The sequence below is a fragment of the Macrobrachium nipponense genome, chromosome 1 (genome assembly GCF_015104395.2).
Source record: "Macrobrachium nipponense isolate FS-2020 chromosome 1, ASM1510439v2, whole genome shotgun sequence".
Classification (NCBI taxonomy): domain Eukaryota; kingdom Metazoa; phylum Arthropoda; class Malacostraca; order Decapoda; family Palaemonidae; genus Macrobrachium; species Macrobrachium nipponense.
Window position 1 is genome coordinate 80,663,510 of NC_087200.1, and position 26,371 is coordinate 80,689,880.

A 26,371-nucleotide genomic window follows, 5' to 3' on the forward strand; every position below is an offset into this window, starting at 1 on the left:
AAACTTTTCCTGTGGCTTCAGGTGAGTTTTGTATTCAGGAACTCATCATTCATTTAAGCGTTTGTTCTGTTTGAACCAGTCGTAAAAGGTGATGAATATGATCGCTTACTCAGGGAGTAAGCCTACGAACTACTTTGTTGTTGTTCTTCTTCTTGCTGTTGTTCTTGTTGTGGGTGGGTGTAGGAAAGCCGTATGAAAAGCCTGAAAAGGTCTGAAAGAGGTGTTTTACGCTGAGCTAAAGACACAGGAATTTTAGGATAGGATATTTATGATGTATTTACTGAATGAAAGTGTAAGAAAATAAATAATGTGCATGTTAAACAGCACAGAATAATAAGTATTTTTAATAAAATATAGCGTATATATTTTAATTTTCGTTGGTGAAATAACAGCCTATTTGATCGTAGATTGTAGCATGCGCTCCGAATAAGCTGGAATATTATTTTAGTGTTCCTATACATCACTGAACTTATGTAAATGCCTTTGAACCTAACAAGCCATTATACACGAACGCTGCCTTTCTTTTGTCGTATTTACCGTGTTTTGATTTATTATTATCATCAGTTACCCAGTAACTATTATCGTCCATAATGTCTATAGTGTTTTAAATCCTTTGTTTTTTTCAATATTAGTAATGTTCTTCAGTAATTGGCAGTAATTTTTTTCTCTTTTTAGAAAGATTAAAGAATATCAATAAACTGAAACCGAACTAGCCTTCTTGGTAGAATTTTATAGCTACGTGTTCAGTATATATAACCAAATTTGCAATCTTATTTTTTTTATAAACTGACGCCGTTTTCTATAAGAATTTTTTACGAAAAACACATCATACCTAGAATTATAGAAGGCAGGTAGGAAAATCAGTCTAATCCCATTGTTGTTTCCTCAGTAATTTATTTATAGTAATCCTTGATCATTTTATTAGTAACTATTCATTAGGATAAGTTTTAAGATTATATTAGGTTTTTATAAAATTTCTACAGCTCTTTTCATGCCATACAATGCTTTCATCTTTGTGAAAGATCCCACCTACCTCTTATTTTAAACTTGTGGTCAATTTTTCAAAAAAATTTGGAAATGGGAAATTACAAAAAAAGTTCATTACGTGAACAGTTACCGTAATGAAACCCTTCACCTACCAATGATTTTAAACTTCGAGTCAGAAAGTGTTCCACAAAATTTTGAAAATGAAAAATTACATGAAAGTTCCTTTCATATACAGTTACGTCTATGAAACCCTTACCTGTCTCGTATTTCAAACTTAGAATTAGGCCATTTTTCACACACACAAAAAATGGAAATTGGAAAATTCTAAGAAAATTTATTTTTATACCCAGTTATCTTTATCAACCTATTATTTGAACTAAACAGTTTAGAAAAAAAATTGTAAATGGAAAATTACAAAAGAATTCGTTTCCCTTCAGACAAAAAGGACAGTCATAAACGAAACTATGTCCTTTCAGTAATCAGGATCTTGAAAGAAGTTGGGAAGGCGAAGATCCTCTCAGAGGTGCTCTTCTCGGTGGTCAGTGTCTCGCCGTCTGGTACGGTGAAGGTGAAATTCTGTATCAGGGCCGTGATAAAGTAGAAGAGTTCCATGCGTGCCAAAGCCTCTCCGATGCATATCCTGCGGCCTATGCCGAAGGGAAGGAAGCCCTCTTTCTTCGCACAGAACTTCCCGTTCTCGTCCAGGAAATGCTCTGGATAGAATTCGTTGGGCTTCTCCCAGTAACGTGGGTGCTTGTGGCAGAATTCCAGGTGGCCTAAGATGATGGAGTCCTGGAAAGAGGTGATTTGGCATGAATGCAGTTAGTATTGTGAGCCATAGGTTGGGTCTACTTATGGAATGGAATAGAATATAAAAATGAGGTCAGACGCCAAACACTGGTACCTATGAGGTCATAGAGCACCTAAAGGGAGATTGAGGGTAAAAAGCATTCAAGATGTTATAGGAATGAAAACTAGCAGGTTGTATTATGAGCCAATTGTTAGGAGAGGGTGGAAAGTAAGATGGAAGAAAGAAAATATGAAAAGAGGTAGAGGGAAAGCATTGAAAGGGGTTGCAACTAGGGTACGAAGGGACACTGCAAAAAACTCTAAGTAATGCCTACAGTACACTGCAGGAGGTGCACTGACGGCACTACCTCCCATGCGGGGTTGAGTATAGGTATGCATCAACTAAAACATTGCAGTTTGTCAAAGGGGTAAGAATATTCTGCATAGCCACCTCTAGCCAAGGATATACAGCATATTAGACCAATATACTCTGACAACTTAAAGAAATTCCGTAGGAGGATTCTGCTGTCAGTTTACCTCGTGATGCACTGTAAGCATTACTTTGCAGCGTCTGTTCAGCCCCTAGCTGCAACCTCTCATTCTCTTTACTATGCTTCAATTCATATTCTCTTTCATCTTTCTACCCTGTAGCAACAATTGTTTCAACTTTATTTTCAGCGCTGAATGACTTCATAGTTCCCAGTGCTTGGCCTTTGGCCTAAATTTTATATTCCAAGTAGCTGACCACCCGGCACTGCCCTGGAAAACTGAATGACAACCTATGAAATCTTCTTCTCTCTCTCTCTCTCTCTCTCTCTCTCTCTCTCTCTCTCTTTCTCCTGTTAAGATAGTCGCCCAACATTTTTGACACTATATTTCACCCGTTCTCAACCCCCATTCCTATCAGGAGCTGAACTTGGACTTGAAGAGCATTGGAAGTGTAACTATTTATCTCAGCAACCTTGAAAACTATGCATTTGACGCTATTATCTGTTATTTTTTACATTTTATTTTTCACTTTTCCCCCCCCCCCCCTCCATCTTCCTATTGGGGCTGAACTTGTACAAAGGGCATTGGGAGCATCACTATTCATCTCAGCGACCTTGAAGACAATGGATTAGACCAGAGTTTCTCAACCTGTTCGCCCGGGCGCACTGGTGTTCCCAAAGGAATAGGAAAATTATATTCTAATGTTTGAAATATCTAGTATTGTTTTCATAAATTTTGCAGACACTGAGTATGTGTTTCTATGTCTGAGTCAAGTCTTCGGCAATTGACATTTTTAACTGGAAAATAAATTCCTTTTCTTTATGAATTTCTATCCTGCTAATCTTCTTAGTAGTTGTTCAGCCGAAAATGACAATCGTCAGTTTTTTTCTTAAGGCTACTGGACACATTTTCCTTTCACGAACACCTTTCTCTCAAGTTTATATATATGTTTACTTTATACTTTGCAAAATTCATTGCTAAATGAAAACTTATATTTTTAATTATTTCATCCTTTAATTTCAGTGATGGAAAAATATTTAAAAAATAATAATAATAATTTTATTGCCGATATATGAATTTCCATAAAAAATGTGTTATGAACCAGTCCTTTTTCTAGTACTTTTTGACTGCTTCTGAGAAATCTTAAGTCTCATTCGTGGTTGAACTGGAACTGACAATCTTAATCTATTATTACTTTTGGTAGATTTTTTAAAATGTTTTTTTTCATGATTCTCTCTCTTTTTCTCTGATACTTGAATATGAAATTGTAGAATTGTTGTGATGAAGAGTAGTATATTATTCTGTTAACATAATTTGTTAAGTTCCCTCATTTTCCATCGATTCTCAGCCACAGTAGCTGCCTGTCACTCTTAATCTCTGATTTTCTCTCATAAAAGCAAAGCAGGAATAATACTAAATTTCCCCTGAGGCCAGATACCAGAATAAACTAAGCCTAATCTAATGCAGTAATCCAGATTTGTGGATCCAGGTTAATGACTTCACCATATGGTCAGTGCTTTGGATGAAAGGACATAGCTAATACTCAATTTTCCTTGAGGTCAGTTGGCTATAGAATTAACCAGTGCAGCAATCCAGGTTAGTGACTTATAATCCAGGTTAATGACTTGACCATATGGTGGCTGACATGTCAAAGCGGTTTTATGATTCGTGACGATGACCGTGCCCTGTTTAAAACCAAGGGCATCTGCGATTCTGGTATTTTTTTACGGGCTGCTCGGTGAGCAAGAGCCCGTGCTGACACAAGGTCGGCTTAATCAAAAACAACAACAACGATTCTGGTCAGTCAGTCAGTAGATACCTAACTGCTGCTACATTACTCTTCAAAGGTCTCATTCAAGACACCCAGTGAATCCTAATTCGTGGACTTTTTTTATATAATAGAAAACCAGGTGGACTGCCCATAAAATGGACTGATTTTTAAGCAAGATACGTACCAGTGAGGAACTTAATTCTAATAATGAAACCGTTTCGAGTGAAGTGAAGTGTCTAGCTAAGAAAATTAAGATTAGACCTAATCGGAAATACGACTAAAGTTATTTAAGTTTTGGTTTCACGTGGACTGGAGAAGAAAATCAGCTTCTCCCATTGTGTTTGCTTTGTGGTTGCAAAATGTCAAATGAGTCGATGCTTCCTAGTAAATAAGTAAACATTTTCAAACATCGCATTGCAGTCTTCCAGGAAAAGACGTAAATTATTTCAAAAGACTACTTGACCAACAAACAAAGCAAGCATTTGCTTTCAAAAGTAGAGTAACGTTGTCTGAAAAAGCTCAAATTGCATCTTATGAAGTATCGGAAATGATTGCTGAATCTATTATTTTGCCCGCTTGCAGAAAGATGGTGAAGACTCAAATTAAAGGTGCGCCCCAAAGTCTCTGAGGTAAAAATATTGAGAAACGCTCGATTAGGCAGTAATATTTGTTGTGTTTGGTTGCGTTTGCACGTCATCCCCTTCCCACCCCCACCCCCTTTGGTGCCAGTGATGTCTTACCCCTACAGAATTGTTTTCCAGATAGTATACCTAAATGAGGTGTGATAAACCCTTACAGTTTATTAACGTACTAAGTCTATGGGTAGAACCAGCCCAATTTCAAGGAAAACCTTCCTACCCCCACCCCCTTTGATGCCCTTTGGTGCTAGTGATGTCTTATCTCCACAGTATTCTTTTTCCAGAAATTGTTCGATTCGTTTCAGAGTTATGCTGGAACACACATACATCCATTTGTATATACATATATAGATTTCAGTTCAACCTGAAGAACTGATCAGATAAAAAAAAAAGTTTTATACAGTTATAGAGAAAAACCTAAATACGAATTCATTTCGTTCATTTTTTATTTTCTTAGGTCGTTAATGATAAGAAGTTTTGATTTGCTGATGCGTTAACATAGGTCTTAAAAACGTACCTTGGGCATCCTGTAACCTCCCAGCTCAAATTCTTCAGAGGTGATGTGAGGTCCACCTAAGGGTGCAACCGAAGCTACTCTCATTACTTCATGGATAAAGGCTTCGGTGTAATGTAACCTAGAAAGGCAGAAACACCAGTTAAGCATGGCAGTTCACCTTCTTTCACTTTAAATGTCTTCATAAACAGTCTCCCTGAGGATGTAGGGCAATTGGAACTCTAAAAGATCAAGCGAAGACGCGATGATTTACTACCCTAATACTATTCTCCTTGCATTTTAATACATTTTTTATCTACTTATTATTACATTATAATGTATTTTTTCTTTTTTAATAATGAGGTCTCTTCTTTCTGTATTTACCTTAACCTCCTCTCACTTCTTCCTAATGAACACCATATTCTTTGGAAGCTTGAATTTCAAGCCAGTGGCCCCTGTGTCTTGTTCCATAAGAATATGGTTAATCTTCTAAATAGTAATAATAATAATAATAATAATAATAATAATAATAATAATAATAATAATAATAATAATAATAATAATAATAATAATAATAACCAGGAATCACAACAACTTCATGCCCACAACAAGAAAGAAGGCGGCCAAATTGCTGACAGTAATGTTTTAATGATTGCCTGAATGTGATTCCGTTTAGAAGGAAACGCTACCATTAAACAGGGCACGAGTTTCTATCCTTGCCTGGCTTTGTGTTCGAGAGACGGCAGCTCATCCCGGGGTACGATGCTGTCAATTTCATTGTGAACCTTCTTCTGGATCTCCGGATATTTCGCCAAGTAAAACACTGCCCACCTCGTGGTGGCTGAAGTCGTCGATGTTCCGTCGCCAAAGAAATCGATCAGCCCATAAGTAAGATCGTCCACTGTTAAGAAAACAATGTCAGTCTTTGGTGATTGAATGAAAAAGATGTTTTAAAGGTACATTACAGCACTGCTGAACCTTCAGAGTGAGACTGAAGGATGTTTGTAGACAGGCTCTGGGATTGAAAAAGTGCCCCAATGTAATAAATTTCTAAGATTCACGAAGGCATTTGTAAATTACCTCCAATTGAAATCTTTTCATATAATACCATTGTTATGTAGATTCAGTTGGCCAATTCGTTATCCTTAAATTCACCCAAAATATTAAGTCTGCGTCAACAATGCTTTCAGAATAGTTTTATATATTTGCAATTGACGATAGGGTACAAGATGTTAACTATACAGAAACTGAAAAGCTTATTTGATTTACGCTTTTAATCAACATACCAATTATTTTATTATTTACATGCATTAAGATTGAATACGATACTGCTTAAGACCTTTATTGAAAAATGAAACAATACGGAAATAAGTAAAGCCAAACTTCTTTCCCCGGTGAAGAGGTAGCGAAAATTCTTTTCACCTACTCTCGAGAAAGCTTTTCGCATAATCACGTATTCAAATCATCATTCATTTTGCAAACTTACTGCTCATTGTAGATTCAGGATCATTCTTCCTCTTTTCCATTTCCACTAAGTACGAATCGATGAAGTCCTTGGGATTATCTCGGTCGATGTTTTTCACATGTTGATTCAGGACTTCTTCCTGCGAGTAGATAAGTGGTTTTTTTCTGAGTATCAAGATTTTTTTTCTATGCTTTTTTCTCGAGCGTCAAGAATTTGTTTTTGAGTATCAAGAAGTAAGTCGGATTGAATTCTGGATGAAAATCCTCTATTTTCAAACCGAATGATATTGGAGATTTCTGAGGTAATTTATGGTAATCTTTAGTCCGAAAGAAAGATCTGTATCTGTATCATATTGCAAATGGAGAGAGCTACTTTCTTCCACCAGGGATTGTTCTCTCCTTTACTGGGTCTTAAAGTTTTACCGACTTCGGTGATTTTTTTTTCTTTAGTGGGAAATCGCGTTCCCATGTGTTATATGTTTACTCTGTGGATGTTATATGTCAGTTCTATTATGTGTCTCATTTAACTGGCGTCTGTGGAGTTCTAGTCAAGTTCTGATTTTAGAACTGTGTGAGCTTTTCCCAGTCAACTCAGACATTACTAAGTTTAAGAATTTGGTCATTCAGATGAAATTCTTGTACAGTTAGTTCTGACAGAGGTTCTTATCTGCTTGATTCAAAAGCTCTGACCTGTGTAAGTTTGCCAGATGGTTTGGACCTGGGACGAGAAGGAATGAGGATTAGTTAGTCAGATCAATAGGATGGCCCAGAAAATCTTGGAGAACCGACATAGATGGGAACCTAGATCAGATAGTAATTGGCATCTAACTTATGAAAGGGGAAAAGTCGACGTAAAAATAATTATGATATTGATGGCACTGGTGGAACGTCAGTGTTCTGTATTCAGATTTTTATCAAAATTATTCACTTATTCGATTTCATTAGATGTTTTCCTTGCCACTTCTATATTATTTTTAGTTATTACTAAGTTGCTTAATTGTTAACTTCTATATGCATTATTGCTCCCTCTTTGTTGCGGATGACTATATAAGTCAGCCAGATGGTTTTCTTAATAATCTCCTTGAGGCAATTTATATCTGGTACGAAATATTAATACAAAGGGTTCACAATGTTGTAGATCAACTCCTAAGAGATCTTCCAGTTATTAACTTGACCAATATTTTGATGACGAAATTTCATACATGAGTGATGACGAAACATGTTAATTATTGCTTGGCTTATTTAAAATGAATTATTGCTTGTATTACTTATAATCAATTATTGCTTGGATTATTTATAATGAATTATTGCTTGGATTATTTATAATCAATTATTGCTGGTATTATTTACAATGAATTATTGCTTGGATTACTTATAATTAGGCATTCCTTGGATTATTTATAATGAATTATTTCTAGATTTATTGATAATGAATCATTGCTTATATTATTAATAATTGGTTATCGCTTTAATCATTTATAATTTATTGCTTGGATTATTTTAAATGAATTAGGGCTTGATTATAAGTAATTATTTCTTATATTACTTATAAGCACTTATTACTTAAATTACTTAAATTAATTATTGGTTGGGTTATTTACAATTAATTAATACATGGTTTACCTATAATTGATTATTGCTTAGATAACTTATAATTAATAATTGTTTGGGTTATTTACAATTAATTATTGCTTAGATTATTTGGATTAATTATTGCTTGGATTATTTAGAACAAATTATGGCTTGGATTATATATAATTAATTACTGGTGGGATTATTCATAATTACTTATTGCTTGGTTTATTTATAATTAAGTTTTGGAGGTGTATTTTGGAGGTGTAAAAAATGTGAAGATTATAAGACTGATTATAAGTATACGAGGAAAACGCTGTTTATGCGAACTTTTTCAAAAAGGTTCTTCAAAGAAAGCAAACACTATATATTGTAATATGGAATGAAGCCTCCTATGAGATGTAAGATGTAAATACACAAGGTGTGATCCGACGTTCAGCTTACTCTGGGCGCTTGCTAAAATCTGTGGTCAAATAGCGGGTTGTTTCACCAACGAAAATTTAAATAAATATGCTATATTTTATTAGAAACACTTGTTCTGTACCGTTTTAATATGCTCATTATTTATTTTCTACATTTTCATTCTAAAAAATAAATCATAACTATCTTTTGGTAAAATTCTTGTATCTTTAACTCAACGCGGAACACCTTTTTCAGGCCTTTTTTAGGCTTTTCCATTGGACTTTCTTACCTCGCCCCCCCCCCCCCCCCCCCCCCCCCACAAGAACAACAGCAACAACAACAAAGTAATTTGTAAGCTTACTCCCCGTGTAAGCGACTAGCAGTATTACCTGTATAAAGGTCCTGATAATCTTAGAATTTTCGTAGATCTGATTCATGCCGAGCCGTGTCTTGAGCCAAAACGGAAGCCAGTAAACCAGACTCGGGAAGAGATCGAGATACACCACGGGGCCGTCGAAGCAAGCCAGTGCCTCGTTGAGTAGTTTGTGAAGCCGGATTATTTTCGCATCGTTGATGTCGTAGCGGGTTCCTGCAGGGACAGACGCTGAGGTGAACATGCCTCCGAGATCATCTTTGGTGCAGGCTATGCTGTCACCGGAAATAAGGGAAAATCCACAATGATCCAGCCCATAATGAGCAAAGTCTGTATCTTTCAGTATATGAAATTGATTACATTTTAAAAATAAAGCTTTTTTTCAGATACATAACTGTGGATTTTCACTTATTGCTTCCGGTATACATGTGATTATTTCAAGTATAGTATTGTTTCTATTGAAGTTATGAATAGAGAGATGACTCTATTCATAACTTCATGAGTTGAGGTCTGAAATAGTATGTGGCACAATTATTATTTCTATAATGATATGCAAATGGAAAACTCTTGAAGAAGCTTCTTAACATCAGATTTTTTAAAGATTGAAAATAGTGGAGTATTAAGAGTGATGTTTGGCATAACCGTAAAGACTGTTAAACGAGCAGAGGGATGGCGTTGTAGTCTTCAACCAGAAAATCCAAGATGAAAATTTTCCTTATACTTCGAATCACTATTGTGAAATACTACAAGACGTGTTGATTATTATTATTATTATTATCATTATTAGGTAGGAGGCCGTTTCATCGGCATTTAATTTATATAGAATCTTCTCAATTCTTCAAAATTATATTTTTCCCATCAGCATGTAATTGGTGTATCAGGGTTCCTAAGGACATATAAAGATTTCAGTTGTCTTAGGTTTATTTCCTCTAACGTATCGACAGTGCACAGGCAGTCATCTATGAGAGTATACAGGAAAGTGAATTAAGATACTGTTTTACATGTATTTATAGCAGGCAAGGTCGTGTACAATCGGTGGGTAAGTCGGTAAGCAGGGATTTTAATTGGTCGTTGGATGGTAACGAAATCTGTCCCTGAGGAGTTGAGATCTTCTTGGTCCGTCCGGGGTTGTTGGCGTGGGTTGGGTGTTGGTTGGGGTATCCACCACCTGGGTGGCAGGTACTATAAGCCGCCCAGGTGACATGTCATCCGCTCGTTCTCTCCCGCTGTCTCTCTCTGCTTCTTCTTCTCTTTCTCTCTCTCTTACTCTCTCTCTTTCTCTCCCTGCAAGTTCCTCTCTCTCTTTTTCTCTCTGCAAGTCTCTCTCTCTCTCTCTCTCTCTCTCTCTCTCGTGACGGTATATGGAGTCGGTTGGTTTCTTGTGCTATTTCTTTGTATGATGGTAGGAAGAAATTCTGTTTCTTTTACCGTGTTGATAGTCGGTTTTCCTCTAATATGTGCAGTACTTCAAGATAACGTAGACGTTTCCGGTCCAGTGCATGGTCAATAATTTCTGTGTTCGTTATAAGCTCAGCTCTCTCTGGTCTTCTTTTATGCTTTTCCCTGTAGTGAATGAAATGGCCCCTTCTTGAAGGTGGAGGAGAGACGGTTGGAGAGTCTGGTAGTGGTCATCCCGACATGGGAGTTGTGGCATCCATCCACCGGGCATGTGAATTCGTAGATGACACTCCTCTTCAAAGACGTTTCTGGGGGCGCCGGGTTGTTTTTAAGAAGCAGCTGGCTGGTTTTAATATTTTTATAGTATATTATTAGGCTGCTTTTATCACTTTCTGCAGTGGGGGAGACATTTTCACTGATTATTTTCCTAATAGCCTTTTTGTCCTCCAAATATTTGTTTTGCATATAATTTTTTATAAAATATTTTCATAGCTCCACTCTGGTCGTTAGTTTCGGTCGTGCTTTCCCGGTGCCATTTATTTATGGAGTCCCGCATTTAGCATTCGACCATGCGATTTGAGAAGATATTATTGATGAGGACTTGTGTGGACCTTTCGATTTCCCTGGTGGTTTCTCTCCACGTGGAGCAGTGTGTGAGGGTGCGGCGGATGAAGGCATCTACCACAGATCTTTTATACCTGTCTGGGCACTCGCTGAACCCATTAAGGCATAGACCCGGGTTTGTGGGTTTCTTATAAACCGTGGTGCCCCCATACAGAAGCTCTATCCTTTCCAGGCAATTGAAAGAAACCGCTAAAAACTTGAAAGCAAACCAAGAAATAACAATAAGAAGGGCAGACAAAACTGCTGCCATAGTGCTCATCAAGACCTCTGAATATTACGAGAAACTGGACCAAATACTTGCTGATCAATCCAAATTCAGAAAAATCAACAAGAACCCCATCGAAGACATCCGACGAGACATCAATAGGACGGTCGAAAGAATCCATGCCGCTAAGAATGCTCCCAGGCTTCCCGTTGCCCAGGGTGACTTTAATCATGGGTATATTTACGGCACCGTAAAAGCCCACAAGCCTGGCAATCCTCTCCACCCAATTATAAGCCAAATCCCAACCCCAACTTACAAAATCGCGAAGAGACTCAATGAACTCTACGCCACATATCCCTGACAGGTATTGTTTACAGTCGTCTACTGAATTTTTATGTAAACTTCGAGACTCCATCTACAGGTATCATTGCATCTCTTGACGTCGAGAACCTCTTCACGAACGTTCCAGTCGACGAGACGATTAAACACATCCTCGATAGAGTATATAGATGTGAGGACACAGGCTTTGAACATCCCTGAGGAAGCCCTAAAAGCCCTTCTTGAAATATGCACCAAGAAGGCACCATTCATAACCCAGAGAGGACATCTTTATTGCCAGATTGACAGCGTGGCAATGGGATCCCCATTAGGGGTTCTATTTGCCAACTTCTATATAAGTGTTGTCGAAGAAAGGGTTTTCAATAAGATCCCCTGCCCTCTTCAATATTATCATTACAAAGACGACACCTTCATAAGAGTCGACAGAGAAGAGGACCTAGAAACTTCAAGGACATTTGAAGAATGCTCCGTCCTCCGCTTCACATGTAAATGCAGCGTTGATGGTCCCCTACCCTTCTTGGACGGTCGGGAACAGCAGACCCCTACGGGATACACCACCACAGTTTATAAGAAACCCACAAACCCGGGTCTATGCCTTAATGGGTCCAGTGAGTGCCCAGACAGGTATAAAAGATCTGTGGTAGATGTCTTCGTCCACCGCACCCATACACACTGCTCCACGTGGAGAGAAACCACCAGGGAAATCGAAAGGTCCACACAAGCCCTCATCAATAATAACTTCTCAAATCGCATGGTCAAACGCCAAACGCGGGACTCCACAAATAAATGGCACCGGGAAAGCACGACCGAAACTAACGACCAAATTGGAGCTATAAAAATGTTTTATAAAAATTATATGCAACACAAATATTTGGAAGCTGAAAAGGCTATTAGGAAAATAATCAGTGAAAATGTCTCCCGCACGGCAGAAGGTGATAAAATTAGCTTAATGATATACTATAAAAATATTAAAACCAGCCAGCTGCTTCTTAAAAACAACCCGGCGCCCCCAGAAACGTCTTCGAAGAGGAGTGTCATCTACGAATTCACATGCCTGGTGGATGGATGCCACCACCTCATATCGGGATGACCAATACCAGGCTCTCCAACCGTCACTCCTGACACCTTCAAGAAGGGGCCATTTTCATTTTCTGTAGGGAAAAGCATAAAAGAAGACCAGAGAGAGCTGAGCTTATGACGAACACAGAAATTATTGACCATGCACTGGACCGGAAACGTCTACGTTATCTTGAGGCACTGCACATATTAGAGGAAAAGCCGAATATCAACACAGTAAAAGAAACAGAATTTCTTCTTACCATCATAAGAAGAAATAGCACAAGAACCAACCGACTCCATATACCGTCACGAGAGAGAGAGAGAGAGAGAGAGAGAGAGAGAAGAGAGGAACAAGCAGTGAGAGAAAGAGAGAGAGACAGGAACTTGCAGACAGAGAAAGAGGGAGAGTAAGAGAGAAAGAGAAGAAGCAGAGAGAGACAGCGGAAGAGAACGAGCGGATGACATGTCCCCTGGATGGCTTATAGTACCTGCCACCCAGGTGGTGAGTACCCCAACCAACACCCAACCCACGCCAACAACCCCAGATGGACCAAGAAGATCTCAACGCCTCAGGGACAGATTTCGTCACCATCCAATGACCAATTAAAATCCCTGCTTACCGACTTACCCACCGATTATACACGCCCTTGCCTGCTATAAATACATGTAAAACAGTATCTTAAGTCACTTTGCTGTATACTCACATAGAAGACTGCCTGTGCGCTGTCGACACGTTAGAGGAAATAAACCTAAGACAACAGAAATCTTTATATGTCCTTAGGAAACCTGATACACCAGCTACATGCTGATGAGAAAAAGATAATAAGGATTGAGAATATTCTATATAAATTAAATGCCGTTGAAACAGCTATATTATTATTATTATTATTATTTTTAATTATTATTATTAGATTTATTATTATTATTTTATTATTATTACGACTTGGGTTGTCTGTAAAATAAGGTTCTCAAGGAGCTGCAGTTGCAAGGAACGCTGTTACGCGGGATCCAGCAACACTGGCATGTAGCTTGGTCCCCACTCTCCCATTCCCCCCACCGGTGAGCTGTCTGCGACGCTCAGCCTTGGCTTGGCAGCCGATAGGGATGGAGGTCCCACTCGCTTCTCCCGCCAGGTACGAATTACGCTCTGTGATTCGTTTTTTGTGTGCAAAATACACTGCACTGGTGGACATTCATTCCCAACTGTGTGAAATCTACGGAGAAAAGTGTATTAGCATACAACACGAGCGCCATTGGAGCAGAGAATTCAAAGACAGATGTACAGACGTCCATAACACATTTCAGAACCGGAGAGGAGCTGAAAGAAGAGGTTTAAACTACTTTCGCGGAGTGGCGGGAGAGTTGTATGATTCAGGCATAAAGATGGTACACCGCATGCAAAAATGCATTGATCTCAACAGTGATTATGTCGAAAAATAGGAAAAAGTCTAAGTTTTCCAAAAATGTATTATTCAGTGCCAATAATCATGTTTTTTATTGTGAAAAATCTTTGGGAACCTTCTTTTACGGACAACCCTCATATTATTATTATTATTATTATTATTATTATTATTATTATTATTATTATTATTACTTTGCTGCTTAGCTATGCCAAAGAAAAGTGAAAGTAGTATTACTTCATTCAATGCATGACTCAAATAATCTCACCATTGATGAATCTGATATATACAGTGGTACCTCAACATACGAAAGGATCAACTTACGAAAAATTCAAGTTACAAAAGCAAATACAAAGATTTTTTGGCTCTACATACGAAAATAGTTCAGGATATGATAGGTTGTTGCTGTAAAGTCCCGAGATTCGCCCGGACCACCGATAACAATTTTAAAACTCGCGTTCCGCCAACTGAGTAGACTCGCCACCATTCTCCCGCTCTCCCATTGGTTCCTGATGCTAGTCACCGGCATAAGATCCTTGTCTGCTATTGGTCAGCATCTCTCCCATGATCCCATCATGCATCTACGTAGCGGCGTGCCTTATTGGCCACTCGGCAGCAGCATCGTTATCGTAAGCACGTGGAATTAATTCGTTTTATACGATTTTGTTTATTAACGTAAATTCGTTAGTGATTTCGTTGTAGTACTACTTTATTGAGTTGTGTGAGAACTTTACTACATACGTATACTACATAACTTAAATACATACAGTATATACATAGTCATGGGTCCCAAGAAAGTTCACGGAAAGAAGAGGATGCTTTCTTTGGAGGCAAAGATGGAGATAATTAAAAAGTATGAATCTGGCATGCGATTGAGTATGATCGCCAAGGAATATGACCGAAATCCGTCGACGATAGGCACCATCCTTAAGCAGAAGGAAGCCATCAAAGCAGTTACACCTTCCAAGGGCATGACTATTTTGTCTAGCAAGAGGAGCCATGTGCACGACGAGATGGAAAGGCTGCTTCTTGTCTGGATAAAAGACAAAGAAATCGCTGGCGATAAGAAAACCGAGACGGCAATCTGCCACAAGGCCAGCGCTATTTTCGGGGATTTGATTGCCCAGGTCGAAGACGACGGAGGAGAAGGGACATCGACGCCAACCCCAGACTTCAAGGCTTCTCGTGGTTGGTTTGATATATTCCGTAAACGGACTGGCATCCATTCAGTGGTGCGGCATGGGGAGGCGGCCAGCTCGGACACGAAATCGGCCGAAGCCTTTATTAAGACATTTGACGAGATGACGATCAACGAAGGCTACAGTTCTCAGCAAGTCTTCAGCTGTGACGAGACTGGCCTTTTTTGGAAAAAAATGCCTCGTCGGACGTACATCACGGAGGAAGAGAAGAAGCTACCCGGGCATAACCCTATGAAAGACAGGCTTACACTCGCACTTTGTTCGAACGCCAGTGGGAATTGCAAGGTGAAGCCCCTACTTGTGTATCATTCGGAGACTCCTCGAGCCTTCAAGGCCCACAAAGTGCTAAAGGAGAAGCTTCCGGTGATGTGAAGGGCTAATGTGAAAGCCTGGGTAATTAGACTTTTGTTCACCAAGTGGGTAAATCTGTGTTTTGGCCCGACAGTGAAGAAATTCTTGGAAGAGAAGCACCTCCCTCTGAAATGTCTGCTGTTGTTGGACAATGCCCCCGCTCACCCTCCTGGCCTCAAGGAAGATATCCTAGCGGAGTATTCTTTTATCAAGGTTCTTTATCTTCTGCCTAACACCACACCTCTCCTAAAGCCCATGGACCAGCAAGTGATATCGAACTTCAAGAAGCTGTATACGAAACATCTTTTCAAGAGATGTTTCGACATCACCGAAGGAGCATTTCGATATCGTGATATGCGTCCGACTCATTGATCAAGCTTGGCAGGAGGTTTCGAGGCGAACCTTGAATTCTTCGTGGAGGAAACTCTGGCCTGATGCCGTATCAATACAAGACTTCGAGGGATTCGATGTGGGTGAAGCTGGTGCTGCAGATTCAGGAACAGTTGACTATCCTGAAACTGTTTCGCAACCAGATCTTGATGAGATTGTTGCACTCGGCAAGTTCTTGGGGCTGGTTGTCGATGAGGACGACATCAATGACCTTCTCGAGGAGCACCAAGAGGAACTTACAACGGATGACCTGAAGGAGTTGGAGGCCATGCAACATAACATCATTCAAGAAGAGTTCTCTAGCAGCGGCGAGGAGGAGGAGGAGGACCTTATGACAATGGCAAAAATTAAGGATGCTCTAGCTGCTTTTCATAAGGTGCAATCATTTGTAGAAAAGAGACACCCCGAAAAGGCTTACACAGGTCGTATGCTTGTGCAGTTTGATGACGTTTGCCTGAGTCGTTTCAGGAACATTGTGAAAAGCAGGCAGAAGCAATCTTCCTTGGATAGTTATTTTTTAAAGAAGCCTTTAGTAGTAGTAAGCAAAAAGGAAGATCCAATTGATATGAAAACACAGAAAGTTGAAAGTGGTGAAGAAATTGAAATTTTGTGAAAAATGTAAAGTATAAAAAAGTAAAAAAATGTAAAAATAAAAACAAGACAAAAAAAAAAAAGAAATTTAATTTTATGTTTTTTGTAAAGTTAAGTGTTAATGTTTTCTGCCACTTGTTAATGTGTTTCGTAAAGTTTAGTGTTAATGTTTTCTGCCATTCTTTAATGTGTTTCATAAAGTTAAGCGTTCATGTTTTCTGCCATTTGTCCTCCTCCTCTGTCGCCACTTTCGGAGATCGCCTCACTCGAAAGGTAAGGTTCCACATTTTTCTACATATGTATGCACAGTATTTCTTGTACCATGTACACTAATACACTTTATTTACAGGTATAGTATAGTTTATGGTAGGTAGTGAATGGTGCAGGTTGTTTTATTTCATTGCTTATTGGTCAATTTACCTTTATTATGAAATTTACTGTGGTGTTTTTGTAGGGCTTGGAACGAATTAGGCAATTTACATGTAAGACGTGGTTTGAGGTACGAAAAAATCAGGTTACGAAAGCCGCTTTGGAACGGATTAATTTCGTATCCTGAGGCACTACTGTATATATATATATATATATACATATATATATATATATATATATATATATATGTATATGTATCTGTATATATATTGCTGGTATGTTCATGCATGCATGCAAGAAATCAGACACTGTTTTTGGTGCCTGAGATTAAGGTACAGAGAATGCAAAGTAACCAGGAAGAATGAGTGGTATGTACGGAACCAGCTAACAGGAGAAGCTTGCTCGTAGATAAATAGAATATGGTACTTATACCATTGCATGAATGATAGCTACTATAAATGTATGCAAAGCCGTCAGTGGAGTCTTAAACATTTATCATGCCTGCTTTGATGTATCAGGTACTTTACAGAATATTGGTGACCTGAGAGAAAGGTGAATATAGCTAGATGGGTCCAGTTGCATGACGAAGTTTCACTTATAAGAAAAACTATTTGAAATCCTTTTCTTTCATGCCTCTACGGAGCGTGAAGTTGTTCACGTGTTTTTGTTTTTCAAAGAAAAAGATACCCTGCTTGGCAAAAGTGGAACCTGTAGGAAGAGGTCTCAGGAGCATTGTCTTCTCAGTCAAAGTTGCTCTGAGGTAGGAAACGGGGGCCTACAACTCCAAAGATATGTGGGATCGTCATATTTGATATGTCCTATACTGTTTCATCTGTTGTTGATGCAAGTCTTGACCAGTTTGTCAGGAAATAGAAACGCATAAATGTTCATAAATCCAAGTCAAGGCAGAATCAGAGAACATGAAAAATGTGTCTCTTCTCAGGCATATGGAACTGGTATTGCTGTGACAAGAGGAAACACCAAGTCCACTCGCATCTCTCTTCTTTCCCACCGTTATCCCTACACTAAGGGGTCGGTTGCCTGATGCGCCTTTCCTTACAACATCATGCATGGTTTATTATTTGGCAAAGGGGTTTTTACGACTCCATGCCTTTGCTGTCATCTACCATAGTTATTGGCGGTGGGCTTCGACTTTTACTAATAAGTAAGACAGCAAGGCAGCAGTTTCCACAGTTATTGGCGGTGGGCCTAGCCTATTACTAAAAAACTAAGACTGCAAGGCAACAGCCGTCCTTTTAGTCGCCTTTTACGACACCCAGGACCTACGGTGGTGGTATTCTTACACCCCTACCACAGGGTGGTACCAAGTCCGCTTGAATAGAGGTGGATAAACGTCGCGAGAATGTTATCAGAATCAGTCAAACGTGGTTTCAGCTGAATGCACGGGAAAGTACAAGTTCAAAGGCTACAGTGCCAGGTTCCACTGATCTTTGCTGCAGTTGCTCTTCACAAGCCTAGGTATAAGATATAAGGAGACCAATATTATTACTACATAGTAATTCTGTACTTGGATGTCATTACTGGATGAACTGAAGACTGGAAGGATATTATAATGAACAGATTTTGAAACATGAATCACGTCAAGTAAAAGTGTGATGTTCATGTGCACTTGAAGCATTAATGCAGCTTTATCACACTAAAAAAACTTATCGGTAACGTCTCAAGCATTTAAAAGATACCAGAAAACCTTTTGATACTGGGCAATTCAAACTATCTATATCTACGCAAATATGCTTTACTCATGGCATTATTCTTGCTTGCCACAACCCAAATGACTCTATCCCATACCCGCTTTACTGAGGCGCATTTGATTAGCTGAATTTGTTTACCTTTTTCCAGTAGCATGACTGCTCATATAGAGGTAGATGTACTAACTAGATTTTGGAAGACAACATTGATGTTGGCCCTGTTTTGAGATTTTAAAGACTTGTGGTTTTTTTAACAATATCTTATAATTTTATCTAGAGATGTGTTTATTTTATTTATGGCAGTTTTTAAGTCCATAAAAAATAAAATCTTTCGATTTTACTATTTTAAACATTGGTCTTTAGAGTATCTGTTTTAAGCTCATTATCTATATAATTTTCATTATACTCATTATTTTATCCTTTTCATTAAACTCATTATTTATATTATTTCCATTTTCCTTCATCGTCATCATATTCCTGAAAGACCCTGTGGGCCTCAGTACTTGGCTTTATATACCTTAATCACATATTCCTTTCCATTCCATATCATAAACTTTCATTATTTCTCTTATTATATTTATATATCACTTTAAATATTGACAACTTCCAGGATCTCTTGGATAATTTGAGGTGGCGCAGTGTAACCTATGATAATAAAACTTATGATTTGAGATACAACTTAATCATTTGGGCTGTTTATGGGCACATAAGGAATTAAGGTAGATAAAATAGATGAAAATAGTTAAAATGAGTTGACTTATATTCACAAAAATTTACGGACCTGAAGTAAATAATTGTTAGAATTGTGAAGCAAGGGTATACTGCTCTTTTATTTTTATGCAGCCAAGATGCCAATCACTCAAATAACATATTAGCTCCCCCCCCCCCCCCCCCTCGCTTGAACTTTGACCTTTTCCTCGCCATGCAAAACTATCGCATTTGCCTTCACCAAAGTTACTGAGACTGTCTAAACGTTATATATTTACATTTTAGATATGGGTGGAAATAAAATAGTCTCGTGATTACAAACAAGGCGTGATCCGACCACCAGCTTACTCGGGGCGCGTGCTAAAATCTACGATGAAATAGAGAGTGGTTTCACCAAGGAAAATTAATATAAATACGCTATATTTTATTAGAAATACTAATTGTCCTTTACTGTTTAACATGCACATTATTTATTTTTTACATTTCCATTCTAATAAGTAAATCATGAATATCCTATCCTAAAATTCCTATATCTTTAACTCAATGCGAAACACCTTTTTCAGACCTTTTTAGGCTTTTCCTTAGGGCTTTTTTACACCCTTAACAGCAACAACAACTTGGTGTTTTATGTTTCAGACGTAATAATTAAAGCATAATTCGCTCGCAGTATTTTTAATGAAATTCGACATGTCTTTCGTATTGAAAGAAAGTTCCAAGATATTTACATCTCCACTTGTTTGAGGGTTCGAACGAGATGCATTGCTGTGTTTTCGCGACCTCAAAGAAGGACAAAAAGGAGTACGTGCTACAAGGGAATAGCCTTATTTCTCTTCAAGCTTATCGTCACCTGTGTACCCAACAAACAAACTGCATCTGTGACGCGGCCTTTTATTCATATTGATAAGCTTGAAATTGTTACTTTGTTAATATCACTTGTCTCAAAAAAGAGTGCCGACGTGATTGGTAAACAAGATAACAAGATAACGCTACAAATAATTTGATATATCTCTCCTTCCCTCTTATATAATATATGTATATATATATATATATATATATATATATATATATATATATATATATATATATATATATATATATATATATATATATATATATATATATGTATATGTATATATATCTATATATCTATGTGTGTGTGTATATAGTGTAATGATGTTATTGTGTAACATTTATGTACTTTAATTAAGGTGGGTACACACGTGAGAGCCGAACCTTGTAAGTGTAACCGTGTTACGCATATATGGTTACGAGGTGTCAAAATGTTGAGGACGAACCGTAACCACGTTCAAAACGTAACTTCATTACAATCCACTGCGATCATCAGTCTGTCTCTGTCCGGGTTGTTTACCGACGATGGCCACCATGCAAGTAACAGCTGCCCCGTATATTTATACACATTATTTAACGAAGATGAAGCGAAATAAAAGAAGATGGTGGCAATCAAGGTTATATACTAGAAGGGTAGAATACAGTGGTCGGGAATTACTCGCTGACATGAGATTCCAAGAAGTTTCTGGCCACAGTAAAGTCTTTTCTTCGTAATAACTAATAAGTTGAAGGACCTCTTCCTCACTCCAATCAGCCATGGTAGACATATACGTACTGACTGACCAAAACAACGAACTCTACTATGGACGGCCTTGTTCATAGTCGGTGTCAACAAGTTCAGGAACCTCTGTTGTTACGCGTGTAATACAGGTCCCGTCCACACATGGCGTAACGTTCAAAGAGACCTCCCTTTGATTCGGAGCCCAAAAACCGACAATTGCCGGGACGGAGGGCGAACGGAGCCTCGAACCTTGCGGGTTCGGGGTTCGGGTTCGAGGAACCGTCCACACTTGCGTTTTTGTTACAAGAATCGGTTACAATACAAGGTTCGGTTCGCACGTGTGTACCCACCTTAAGCCACAAATAGTGTGTTGGTGTTGAGTTCACTAAACGTAAAGGCCGTCACTAACGCTCAGTGAAACCTGCGCAGTTTGCATGTGCAGGCAAAACTGAACGTTAGTGAGTTCAGTTTTGCCTGCACAGGCCGAGTGTGCAGGTATAAGTGAACGTTATTGGCGGCCTAAAGGAGCAAGTTCTACCTGAAAAGAATAAATTTTGACCTACCCTGATCAGGATCCGAACCCTGGTCAGGGTAGTTTGCGTCTCTCAAGGATTAAATAATTTCCTTTGGCTGTAATTTCGAGTTCAGGTTATTCTGAAAGGAGGTTGGAATTTATGTTAATGGATTACAAGGCAATTTATATGATTTATATATTTATATAATACACACACACACACACACACACACACACACACATATATATATATATATATATATGATATATATATATATATATATATATATATATATATATATATATATATCTGAAGCCTGTCTGGAAAAAAAAACTAAAGTATGGTGTATTTAGGTTCCAGGTTCTTTTATGACCTTAGTAGTTGAGTCAGAACTGCCTTGGCTCGTCACTCACCTTTGCATGGTTTAAAATTAAACACACACACATATATAGATATGTGTGTGTATGTATATATATGTGTATATGTATGTATGTATGTGTGTGTGTTGCCTCAGTGGCAGAGTTCTAAGGTCGATTTGCAGGGTCATTTGACTCTAATCCTACCCTGCCACACATCAGTCAGCTCAGCAGTGAATAAGTAGGCTGCCATCTTCAGCTCATGTCGGGAAAAACGTCATCAGGCTGTTACCTACATCCATTAGTATTTTTTGATGAAATATTGATTAAAGTTATTTCGTTTTTGAATTCCTCGTTGGACGATTCGGCTACGTGCTCGACTACTGATCTCAGGGTCTGGATTCGATTCCCTGCTCTGCCAACAAGGAATTAGAGGAATTTATTTCTAGTGATTGAAACTCATTTTTCGATATGGTTGCTAAGTAACCAATTGGTTCCTAGCCACGTACAAATATCTGATCCTTCTGGCAAGCCATAGGAGAGCAGTTAATCAGCTCAGTGGTCTTTTAAAACTAAGATATTATTAATTGTAATTTATTTCGTTTCTGGCATCATTACCTGCGATAGGTAGCTAAAGCGTGAGTGGTTGATCTGGCTTTGCAGTGACAAGAGTATCAAAAAATTCGTGAAGAATTCGAAAATTTAAGGGGACAATGTGGTTATTACAATTACATATGAATCTGGTTATAAGTGACCAATAGATTCTACAGTGTATATATATATATATATATATATATATATATATATATATATATATATATATATATATATATATATATTTATATATATATATATACACACATGAAGAATCTGTTGGTCACTTATTATCAGATTCATATGTAATTGTAATAACCACAATGTCCTCTTAAATTCTCGAATTCTATATACATAATTACTGTATTAAAGGCGTAAAAGGAGGAAAACCTCGTTGTCGCAATATAAGGAATATGACTGGAGGTACAATATAAGGAATGAAGGGGGTTGCAGCTCTGGGATGAAGGGACACCGCAAAGAAGCTATATATATATATATGTATATATATATATATATATATATATATATATATATATATATATATATTGTAAAGTTATTCCCCGTTCGGGGTAGTTCCGCCAATGCTTCTTACGCGGCGCAATGTAGGCATTACTTAAGTATTTTTTTGCAGCGTCCCTTCGGCCCCCAGCTGCAACCCTTCATTCCTTTTACTGTACCCCCATTCATATTCTGTCTTCCATAATACTTTCTTCCCTTTTCTGACAGAGTTTCCTAGTGCAACCACGAGGTTTTCCTACTGTTACACCTTTTAAACCTCTTATTATTAATTTTCCTTTCAGCGCTGAATGACCACGACACGTTGTGAAATATGCGATAAGTATTATGTATGTTTCACAGTAAGCACTCATGATCTGGTTAGATACGCTCTATTTTAATCATTTGCAGCAGCAACCGCAATATGAACTGGGGTCCATCACTAATTGTTCTCGGAAACACGTGTGACTTCAAAGGTCAGAAACTTGTAGCTGGTTTAATCAAGAGGGCAAACTACATTAATCTGTCAGAAGAGTCATAAAGACCATATAAGATCTACCATACCCTGAAGGAGCCTCCCTAAAAGAAAATGAATTGACATTTCACAGTCTTTGTAGAACCAAGCTATTGCTTCTTATTCCGAGATTCATTGTGTAAATAATGTTTTGAACTAGTAAAACCATCTTTTCTTTCTGAGCTTTAATGCTTTCTTGTTTTCCCTTTGTTTCATTTATTTGGGTATATTCTTTATCTCTATCTCTATCTATCTATCTATCTATCTATCTATTTATTTATCTATCCATCCATCTAATATATATAATATATATAATTATATATATTATATATATAATATATAATAATAATATATATAATATATCGTATATATAATATATGTACGTGTATTATATATATATAATATTATATTATTTATATATATTATATATATTATATTATATAAATATATATATATTATACTATATATAATATATATTACGTATATTATATATAATATATTTATATATACATATTATAATATATATTTATATATATATATTATATATGGTGCATGGTAATAATGGCACAGGTAAAAATGGCACAGGATGGCCACAAGTTAAAAAAATAGGAAAAATGGCACAGGAAATAGGAAAAATGGCACCAGGAAATAATTTTTAAAAAAAATTTATTTGAACATAAAATAAGGTATATGTGACGTAAAAAAACAATGTTTTCAAATTTATTTGAAACGTAAAATAAGGTATATTGGACATAAAAAAACATTCTCTAAAATGTATTTGAAACTTAAAATATAGTCTTCTATTAAAAACCAATATTATGTCCAAATCCTCGTAACACTTCGTCCAAGTTTTTCCTTCCTTCAATATAGTCTTTGCACAAATTTCTCAATCTTTGTTGCATGTCAGAATAAAGTTTCTGTTTTTTTCCGGGGGGGGGGGGGGGGGGTGGGGGGGGGGGGGGGGGGGGGGTTCACCAACTGAATCACGTGCAATCACTGCACTCACAACAGATTCTTCCTTCTGAATAGTTCGTGTCAATTTCCATATAGATGGGTGCTGGTAACCAATAAGATGATAACATTTATTGTTCCAACCTTCACGTAAGTTGCTCGTCCTGGAACAGTCGTTCATTGTAGCCTTATGTACGTTCCAAAGTTCTGGAGGAGATCTTGGTGGAATACGCCGAACAGCTCGTCTCCCTCTCTGAACACTTGTACCAGATACATAAGTTTGATCAAAGTACTCTAGCAATGGAGCAGCCTCATCAGGACATCTTGACTTAAGTAACTCCATTCCTGTAAAAACATCTTCGATAGGTAGAAATGCCAGCGAGTTAATCTCCACAGAACTGACGAAATTCTTCACTTTCTTTGTAATGGCTGGTAAGGCCAAAGTTCTGCATCTTTCTCCAAGCATTCTGAGTAAAGTGGTAAAAACAACCTTGTGTGTGTGTTTCGGGTCCAAAAATGGTCTTTATAGCTAGTATGACTGCCTGTTCATAGTATGGTTGCTGGGTCAGGGTATAGTTCAATTTCTTGGCAGCGATCCATTACTGCTTGAAGCAGTGTTTCATATGTATCTTGTGTTTTACTCTGCAGGCATGCAAAAACCGTAGAAACTGCAGTGTTACCAATTGGGTTGCGTATTACATACAGCTGTAAAAAACCTGGTGGAGCCATTGCATAGTTTCCATCCATGAGCCATGTATCAGCAAAAGAGAGCAACCGCAGAGATTCTTCAGAACCAAAAACAATAATGCGGTTGTCTGTGCATGGTCCATTGTCAAAAAACAAAAATGGTTTGGGCTCAGGACCAGCCGTTTTTGTGTCCATCCCGGTTAGTTTCAAATCCTCAAGAGTTTTCAGGTTACTGGCGGTAGAGCTTCGATCTTTGGTTGCGTAATGTTCTTTTTATGACATCTTCGCTTGGGAGTAATGCCTTTGCCTCAGCTGGTAACTCAACAAGATTGCTACTGTATATCTCGCTAGGTTTGTTTTCCGTCTCTGCTGCTTTTACCTTCATTTTGTTGAGGTTTTTTGCAGCAGCTATAGCTGCATAATCAGTAGCGTGGTTATGGTCATGAGCTGGTCGAGGATCAGTCATATCAAAGCTGGTTGCCATACTACCTTTACAAAAAGAGGTTCTTTTTACACATCTCCATCTGATCACAGTTGATCTTACAATTTGCTTGGTATACATGTGTCCTTGGAAGCAGATTTTCTCCTTTCCTTTATTACTTCTTATAATTTCCATGATGGTTGTTGAATAGCTGACATAAGTGATGCTTTGATAGCTAAAAGACCTACTGAAACAGTTAAGTATAACCAAGTGAGAGTTAGTTTATGGCCAAGAGTTTTATAAGCCAAGGCCAAAAGAAGCATGAAGTTGAGAGTTAGTTTACTTATAAGCAATGGAAAAAAGGAAGCATGAAGTGAGAGTCTGTTCTTTATTTTATTTTTCTAAATTAGGAAACTTGAATTTTTTCAATTGTTTTGCCTTTGTTCCTATTTTTAACTTATCACATTATTTCCTGTGCCATTTTTTCCTATTTTTTTTAACTTGTGCCATTTTTTCCTGTGCCATTTTTACCGTGCCATTTTTACATAAATTCATATATATATACATATACATACACATATATAATATATTATATAACTAATAATTATAACTATATATATTCTATATATATATATATGATATATATATATATATATATATATATATATATATATATATATATATATATATATATATATAGTTTTCGAGTGTTTACCTGTTATGTGGTCATTTTTATGGAGAATTTCCTTCCTTCTTGTATTTTTGCTTATAGGAAAATCCCAAACTCTAGCAATGCAGGCTCGTTCTTTCAATAATATATGACTGAGATGGCACGGTTTCGTTCTGTGCCCGAAACTTCATCGGCGTGTAATGCGGCAAAAGTTTACTGTGTGTTGTTTTCCATTACATTTTGCAAACGAAATTGTTGTTTTGTAATCCTAACTTGGG

At 37.6% G+C, this 26,371-nt stretch overlaps 1 protein-coding gene across 1 annotated transcript in view; it reads right to left on the minus strand.

Annotated features, from left to right (window-relative positions):
- Nucleotides 1–874: 874 nt before the first annotated feature.
- Nucleotides 875–26,371, minus strand: part of LOC135219407 (cytochrome P450 2L1-like) — a 39,821-nt gene continuing 14,324 nt past the window's right edge. Inside the window, exons 6-10 of the mRNA XM_064256159.1 lie at nt 8,995–9,194; nt 6,654–6,771; nt 5,888–6,068; nt 5,192–5,309; nt 875–1,779 (exon numbers count right to left, since the gene is read on the minus strand). Of these exons, the coding sequence (XP_064112229.1) occupies nt 1,450–1,779; nt 5,192–5,309; nt 5,888–6,068; nt 6,654–6,771; nt 8,995–9,194 (947 nt within the window). The 3' untranslated portion in view covers nt 875–1,449. The remainder of the gene's footprint in view (nt 1,780–5,191; nt 5,310–5,887; nt 6,069–6,653; nt 6,772–8,994; nt 9,195–26,371) is intronic.